Genomic DNA, 9,079 nt, shown 5'->3' on the forward strand with positions numbered 1-9,079 from the left:
CCCCGACCAGACCCACTACGGGTACTAAAATAACTCTGTACTGGAATCTGTGCTCCACAGGATGGGCCCTTGTGGATTAATCCCCCTATGTGCATTTTCTGCAGTACGGTCCCCCTACGGGCGGACGCGCTTCTCCCTTGGGCAGTCCCCACTGCCCCCTGGTTGCCGTGTTTGCAGCAACACAGAAGGTAGGATTTACCATCACGCCATTTCCACATGTGGCATGAAAACCCATGTGATGCATTTCGCCACTCTTTACCTCCCCCAAGACTAGGCAGGTGGTGGTCTCCGTGGGGTGTTTTCCCCCTGAAAGAATAGGAGTTTGAAAAAAACGCCATCCACAATACGTATGATAGCGTTAAGATGGCCCTAGCCGGCACGGCCTGCTCCCTTGCTTGGCATGTTGCTTTTTTCCCCCCTTCGGGATGCCAGGAACCTAAAAAGTTTATGACAATTTTATGGGGCTTTGGGGAAGGGTACGTGCTGTCTGAAGCAGCCTGTTGCTTTGGCACGCAGCTGCCTGCCCACACCTGCATCAGCAGAGCACATACATGGATCATCGCATGGCGTGACTGAATAGGGACCCCTAATGTCACTTCACTTGACTCAACGTCGAAGTGAGCGACAGACGGGGAACACTCGTCTCCTCAGTGCAAAACCTGAATGAACCAGAGGCATGATTCCCTCCCTTTATACCCGTATGTCTGGGGGAGGGACATGCAAATTCTGGCTGCCAAATTCTCATTGGCCCTTTATCAAGTTCAGAGGTAGCCGAGGCCTTCAAGAAAGTCCCCTAGTGTCGCTTCACTCGACACAATGTCTCATTCCCTCCATCAGGGAATGGAGGTTACAACAGTAACTGAAACGTTTTCAGTCCTATAGAATGAAACTGTTTATTTTTTTGTGCTCCAATGTGTGGATTATTCCTTTTCACCAACATGTAAAAATGAAAAATGTGAGGATTTCACACACTGCGAACACGGAATGTGCAGGGATACTTAAAATGTTGCGTAAGACGCGCAATCCTGCTACGAAATTCATTAAGTGGGTTTTTTTCCTTCTATTATATACACATTGGTAATAGCTGCTGCTAAGACACTTGGAAAAGAGAGAGGACAGTGCTAGGAGAGTGCACTCGGTGTCAGCATGCGACTGTGCCTTGTCGTGTCCAGTATATTATGCATTTGCACGTCTTTGCGAGCTAAATAGAATAGCACAAATTTAGAATACTTCGTTCGCTCAGTGTAATTGTTGTGCTCTCTCACTTGTTTTCTTGCACTAATGTTATAAATGCAGCACTGGCCCGATCGGACAAGTGACAGTTCTAGCTCTCTAGCACTGGCCCCGGGCCATCGGGCAGTCCTTATTGTCAAGCCCTGTTTATGCTAATCAATATTATGCCACAAAAAAGCAGTATGTAATGACTACTTGAAATGGCATAAAAGGCCTACCGTAGCATAAAAAAACATTAAACCATCATTATTAGAAATAAAACATGGCATTTAGTCAGCATAAAAGTTGCAAATACCATCTGGGCTTTAGGGGAGCCCTCCAATGCCAGTTTCTCAAAGATCTCCTTAGCCTGAGGAACGTTCTGGGGTAAATAGTCTCCTAACAGCATGGCATATGCCACTTTCTCCATGGCCTTGGAATGACCCACCTCTGCAATTTTCAGAAGTTTGTCATACAACCTGTAATCGAGAAAATATAACTTAAAAATGTAAGTACTTTCAGGAACATAAGGAAGTTTATGTTCAGCAGGTTTCTGACATTGTTGTTGATTAACATCGAAATTAATAACAGGAAAATTACAAGAAAAAATCTTAAAGAACAGACCCTGAAAATTATATAGCTCTTTTGCGCATGCTCTTTGATTCACAGAGCAGAATAGTTTAGCCTTAACCAATTTTTACAAATTTTACATTGGACACCAAGTGGCGACCAATCACAGTACCAAAATTGTTTATCATACAAAGGTAACAAAAATGTCCTTAAAATCAACATTATATTTTTGTAATGATATCATGAACTGCATAGGCCTAATACTAAGCAAACATATTAGCATGACATAAGTGGAATAAAAAAAACTGAATTTAAATGCAAAAAAGTGCCGTAAAGCCTGGTTTATACTTGATGCTGTCACCTAGATTTTGCGAGGCTCCATTTCGCGTAATCGTGCACATGGAAATTTTTTTTTTTTACTTTTTGTGCAATGCGCGCTTGGCGCTTCAATCCATTGGATGAATTCAGGAAAAGGGGCAGATGTTCCTGTGCTTCTGAGGCAGAGTAAACTACTGCTAATAATGTTAAAAGGACACTTTTCACAGTAAAATTACCTGTTGCAGCTCCTCAGTTTTTGTTCTAGAAAGACAAGCATATTTCCCCAGTACCTTTTGTACACTGAATAACAAGGTCTAACAATACACTAGAGCAGAACTACTCAAAATGCAGCCTGCGGGCCACATGCGGCGGCCCTCTAGACATTTTTTGTGGCCTGCATTATTTGTGAAGTGATAGTTTTCTAGATTATTTATGGTAGTTTTCTGTATCCCTGAATCACAGAACAGTTCAGAGAGCTAAATCATTGCCAAGAAGGTAACAAATTAAATAAACAAAGAATATTTATTTATAGCTCATGTTACATGAGTGGTGGTCAGTATGCGCACAGCCGCGCAATTTGTCATTAAAAAATGCACGTGTTTGAGTCACTTATCACAGTGTGAATCTGTATCAATCCTGTTTGAATCGCTAACCATATATGCATAATCATCACGATAACAGAAATAACAGAAAAAATAACAGTTTATCCTGCAACTACGGTATTAAGACGACTTCATGCAATTGATTATTCATGAACTATTGACTTCAAAGTAAAACGGTAAAGTGGGTGCACAAATCCAAATGATTTGTCACTGGAGCAGTTTTAGAGTAAGTGCAGGAAATATATCTTTGCTTTTGTATGCATCTCAGGTTTATGTGATGCTAAACACTCTGTCTATTGGTTGACAGTGTCTTTGAAAGATCCTTAATAAAATTAACTATGGTTTTATTATAGTAAACACAATTTAACCATGACATTTGAAGTTAAACCATAGTAACTACAAAATTAATCATAGTTACTACAGTCATGTTACTACAATATTACTATAATTAAACCGTGTTTATTAAATTAATGCAATATTATTGTAGTAAAAACATGGTTATTATATGAATGCAATATTACTGTAGTAAAACCATAATAGTATCAAAACAAAGATTTTTGCAACAACAAAATTACTACAGTTATGTTACTACAAAATTACTATAGTAAATCCATGGTTTCTGCTAAAAGTCCATGGTTATTACAATCATGGTACATTTTTTTTACAGTAAAACTATGGTTAAATTTAGTAAGAACTGATCATGTCTACTTTCTATATTGCAATGAATAATACACAACTAATTTATATTTAATACTTTAAAAATGTAACTACCTATAAAATTCTTAATATAAAATTAATAAATAAGTCTTATATACTATATATAACAATTACTAAAATTAAGAGAGTGGCCCTCAAGGCTTAAGGGGTCCTGCTTTATGGCCCCCGAGCTTTCCAAAGTTGAGTAGCCCTGCACTAGATTCTTGTTTTATTAATATATAATGGAATGGCTCGTTAATTTATACAGTGTAAAATATAATATATTAACATTATATTATATTTAATATAATATGTGTGTAAAAAAACATATTAATTTAATTATAATTGGACAATTGTTTTACATTTAGAACTTATCTTAAATAGGCTATATATATAACTGTAAAAAAAAATAACAAATTGAAAAATTGCACCAACTCATATGATGTGTTAAAATCTTTTGAGAACAAAACACTAAAGTACTAAGAAATAAAAATAAAACAAAACAGAAAAACAGCACACCAGTCAGCACAGCACTCACTCTTTCTTCTGGGTCTTTCGGTTGGTGCCATTGATAATCCTGATTGTGGCCTGGTACTGCTCTTCAGCCTCTTCCAATAACCTCCTCCGCTCCGCCTGCTCCTCCGCTGTGAGGAGGGGTAGATACAACACTCACTTGATACAACAACGGACACTGCTAAAATTCTGCCTGATATCAAGGAAGGCATTGACAGCATTGATAAATGCCATGTCTTTTTACATCCAAGCTATTTGTATTGATAATAGAATTTGTATTGCACACTATTCTGGAACACAAGATGCTCATTGCTAAAGGTACAAGACAGAAATCAAATTATAACTTGACAAGAGTGGTTTAACATAAAAACAACATGCTACTAACATGCCAAGAACTCTTTAAATTATCATATTTGCAGTGTCAAATAAGAACAGTGATACAACGATTAGTACACCAGTGTATGCTACCAATAATAGCTCACTCACTTTCACAGAAGCCCCATCTTTTATCTGTGTAGTAGTCGTAGGTTGTGGCACACCACAACCTCCCATCTCCTCTGCCTTCAGTAGTGCACTCTGAGTACTCTTTCCCTTGGAATAGAAAAGGAAAGAAACAGGGCTCCCCCGAGGCTGTTCCACCATTCACCACCGGAACTATGACAAATGATAAACAACAAATTACACATAACCAGAAACTTTCACAGGAACAAACAACATAAGGGAAAGCATGAACATGTTTCTTTTCTCAGTGAGGAAGTACAAAGCAAGCAAGGATCTTATGCCATCATTCTAAGAGGTTAAACTTAAATGGACAATATATAAAACTTTGAATATGAGAGCAACATATTAGCTGCAGAGTGAGAAGGAAACAATGCTAAAACTCACAGACAAATCTAAATACAGAGACATGAATGCTGCTTTATCTTATTCAGGAAGCACCTGTCTTCCTTCAAGATGCAGAAACTAGGATTCAGTCTAACCTTCTTTACGTCGCTCCTCTGTTGGAGGGGGCTGAGTTGGAAGGTCTTCCTTTTCAATGCTTTCAACCTCACCCTCTTTTCCAGTGTTTGTTGTACTCCTGTCGGCCTGGGCATCTTTTGGGACATAGGCATGTCCTACCACAATGCTGGAGCCTTCATTATCATCAGTGTCCTGATAAGGACAAGACCACAGACAGAAAACATGTAATGAAGTAGCACGGTTTACAAATTTGTGCCACTAAATCCCATGATTTATTGACTATTGTATAAACATTTAAATTTTTTGTATGTATAGAGCTGTTCAGGTTGTAACCCTCAGGGTTTTTATAATGGGGTTTTGAACTTAAATTTTAAACTTAAATTAAATTTTACAAAGTAAAATAAGCTCTGTTGTAAACATTGCTTAACGATACATGGACGTTTTGTTCTACAACAAAATTACACACTTTCATACCTCAAACATGAATTTTGAAACGTATTGAACTGCATAATTTTTTTTTAAAACACAGGGTGGCTTCAAAATTCAGTGTGTGTGATTTATGTTGTAGAACAAAACATGCACGTATCGCAAAGAAATGTTTAATCGCAGATCATATTTAGCTCATAAGATCAAAAACCCCATAATACAAACCAGAGGGAACCCATGGCAAATTAAGACTTCCAGGTTCACCTATAAATTGACATCATGGCCAAAAAGCTTTATAGGCATCTAATGTTTAAAGAACCCAATTTTTTGGTTGAGGACATATGGGATCTAATTAGATTTTCTCAGCTGTTAATGAGTGGCTTAAAAGGATGGTTCACCCAAAAAATGAAAACTCTTCATTAACTCAACCTCACGCCATAGCAGATATGTTTGACTTTCTTTCTTTTGCACTTTGTGAAAGTGGAGATTTATAGTAAAAAAAAAAAGGATTTAAATATTGATTGGTTTCTCACCCACACCTATTATATCACTTCTGAAGATATGGATTATCCTACTATAGATTACTTATTCTGCCTTTATTTGATTTTTGGAGCTTCAAAGTACTGGCCACCAATCAATAACATTGTTAGGACCAACAGAGCTGAAATATTCTTCTAAAAATCTTTATGTTCTACAGAAGACAGAATGTCAAACGTATTTGGGATGGCATGAGGGTGAGTAAATTATAAGAGAATTTTCATTTTTGGGTGAACTATAAAATCACCCTTTAAAACTGAAAGCCACAAAATGTAATACTAGTGGTAACAGTATCAAACACGGCTGCACATGCGTACTTTATATGGCTCTGATAGTGTGTCTCTAATGCTGAATTACCTGTGAATGACCTCCATCCATAGCACCTTCATTATCTTGAGCTACATCTGCAATTAAAAGGATGAACATTCAAGCTTTCAGTTTCAAAATACATTCAATTCTCCCATAAACGTTATACCAAAGATTTTTTTTTCCATATTTAAACAGGTAAAGAGCTTTCATTTTATTTAATAACTAAATAATATTATGTATGTCTTTATATAAGACTATTCACACTATAGTCACAAAGCATTGTACGTTTCAAAAAGAGTTTCCTTTTTTACTCACCAGCTGTCACAACTACTGCCAGAATAAGGACCAGACAAGCCTTCTTAATGGTTTTCATCTTGTCAGTGTGTGTAAAACACAGTGAACGACTATCAATCTATTTTAAATGATTAAAACAGCGCACCAGGTATCTGTTGAACTAACTAGTCATCTCGTTTCACAAATCTGTTAGCGAACTACACCTGTCTGCATAACCACTATCTATTAAACTTAACTAGCTAACCAATCAACCCGAAACTTTTCCGAAGACACTAAACGGATTATGATAAAATAATCCATACGAACTCCAAATCAGACATTAACCCCGAAGTCCACTAACAAAAGCATTGCTGCTAACAGCCCAATGTACTAACTCACTGACAGGATTTCTACACAGCTAGCACAGCTAAACAAACAGCACAAAAAAAGCACTTCTCAGAGCACAATGCAATTATAGTCGCAGAGCATGAATTTATTCCTACACAGTTCTGTTATTATGCTTCCAAAGCAAATCCAATGTCTATAAAATCCAATTATTTTTTTATTAAACTCGAGCTGTCGTTACGGTTTCTCATGTTTAGCATACTTCTGTTCATAGACCGACCCTATACCGACCTATTTCCTAATCCGCCCGGATCCACCAATCAGGATAAGCGACCATATGCAATAGCCAATCGCTGAGCTGCAGTACTCAGTTGACCAATCAGATGTGCACACACAGTAGAAATACGGCGTCTGCATTGACACGAATGGAGTAGACGCGTACACGACAGCTTGCAGGATGTGAGAACGCCTTTTTGAACAGCTGACACTCTCTCAGCCGTGTGTGTGGCCGCAGCGTGAGAAGTAAACAACGGGGGAGTTATGAAATATTATTTATGAAATACTAAATATTATTACATTAAAAGTGCACTTAGCCATTTTGTCCTCATTAAAAAGATTTTCTCCTAAAGAAATGAATTGTAATTTTGAAATATTTGTATAAAATCATAACCACTCACAATAATAGCTGTTTTAATTTACAGTGCATTCGGAAAGTATTCACAGCGCTTCACTTTTTCCACATTTTGTTATGTTACAGCCTTATTCCAAAATGGATTAAATTAATTATTTTCCTAAAAATTCTACAAACAATACCCCATGATGACAACGTGAAAGAAATTTGTTTGAAATCTTTTCAAATGTATTAAAAATAAAAAACGAAAACATCACATGTACATAAGTATTCACAGCCTTTGCCATGACACTCAAAATTGAGCACAGGTGCATCCTGTTTCCACAGATAATCCTTGAGATGTTTCTACAACTTGATTGGAGTCCACCTGTGGTAAATTCAGTTGATTGGACATGATTTGGAAAGGCACACACCTGTCCATATAATGTCCCACAGTTAACAGTGCATGTCAGAGCACAAACCAAGCCATGAAGTCCAAGGAATTGTCTGTAGACCTCCGAGACAGGATTGTATCGAGGCACAGATCTGGGTAAGGGTACAGAAAATTTCTGCAGCATTGAAGGTCCAAATGAGCACAGTGTCCTCCATCATCCTTAAATGGAACAAGTTTGGAACCACCAGGACTCTTCCTAGAGCTGGCCACCCGGCCAAACTGAGCGATCGGGGGAGAAGGACCTTAGTCAGGGAGGTGACCAAGAACCCGATGGTCAATGACAGAGCTCCAGCTTTTCTCTGTGGAGAGAGGAGAACCTTCCAGAAGAACAACCATCTCTGCAGCACTCCACCAATCAGGCCTGTATGGTAGAGTGGCCAGACGGAAGCCAGGAGTTTGCCAAAAAGCACCTGACGTACACTCAGACCATGAGAAACAAAATTCTCTGGTCTGATGAAACAAAGATTGAACTCTTTGGCCTGAATGGCAAGCGTCATGTCTGGAGGAAACCAGGCACCACTCATGACTTGGTCAATACCATACCTACAGTGAAGCATGGTGGTGGCAGCATCATGCTGTGTGGATGTTTTTCAGTGGCAGGAACTGGGAGACTAGTCAGGATCGAGGGAAAGATGAATGCAGCAATGTACAGAGACATCCTTGATGAAAACCTGCTCCAGAGCATTCTGGACCTCAGACTGGGCCGACGGTTCATCTTCCAACAGGACAACGACCCTAAGCACACAGCCAAGATAACAAAGGAGTGGTTAGGGGACAACTCTGTGAATGTCCTTGAGTGGCCCAGACAGAGCCCAGACTTGAACCCGACTGAACATCTCTGGAAAGATCTGAAAATGGCTGTGCACCGACGCTCCCCATCCAACCTGATGGAGCTTGAGGGGTCCTGCAAAGAACCTGCCCAAAAATAGGTGTGCCAAGCTTGTAGCGTCATACTCCAAAAGATTTGAGGCTGTAATTGGTGCCAAAGGTGCTTCAACAAAGTATTGAGCAAAGGCTGTGAATACATATGTATATGTTATTTATTTTTTTTATATAACTTTGCAAAGATTTCAAACAAACTTCTTTCACTTTGTCATTATGTGGTATTGTTTGTAGAATTTTGAGGAAAATAATGAATTTAATCCTATCTTCATTTTTTCCCCCAATATTAATTAAAAAAACAACAACTCCAGAGTTGTGAAAATTGGATGTGATCCAGGAGCTTTATACAGTGAATGCATCACAGCCTCGTTT

General features: G+C 38.4%; 1 protein-coding gene across 1 annotated transcript in view; it reads right to left on the minus strand.

Moving 5' to 3' along the window:
• The window catches only part of LOC127622486 (protein sel-1 homolog 1-like), a 12,591-nt gene extending 5,540 nt beyond the window's left edge, over positions 1 to 7,051 (minus strand). The window contains exons 1-6 of the mRNA XM_052096588.1: positions 6,459 to 7,051; positions 6,192 to 6,238; positions 4,892 to 5,063; positions 4,398 to 4,565; positions 3,937 to 4,042; positions 1,529 to 1,691 (exon numbers count right to left, since the gene is read on the minus strand). Of these exons, the coding sequence (XP_051952548.1) occupies positions 1,529 to 1,691; positions 3,937 to 4,042; positions 4,398 to 4,565; positions 4,892 to 5,063; positions 6,192 to 6,238; positions 6,459 to 6,516 (714 nt within the window). The 5' untranslated portion in view covers positions 6,517 to 7,051. The remainder of the gene's footprint in view (positions 1 to 1,528; positions 1,692 to 3,936; positions 4,043 to 4,397; positions 4,566 to 4,891; positions 5,064 to 6,191; positions 6,239 to 6,458) is intronic.
• Between the last annotated feature and the right edge of the window lie 2,028 nt (positions 7,052 to 9,079).

The sequence above is a fragment of the Xyrauchen texanus genome, chromosome 28, assembly GCF_025860055.1.
Source record: "Xyrauchen texanus isolate HMW12.3.18 chromosome 28, RBS_HiC_50CHRs, whole genome shotgun sequence".
NCBI classification, from domain to species: domain Eukaryota; kingdom Metazoa; phylum Chordata; class Actinopteri; order Cypriniformes; family Catostomidae; genus Xyrauchen; species Xyrauchen texanus.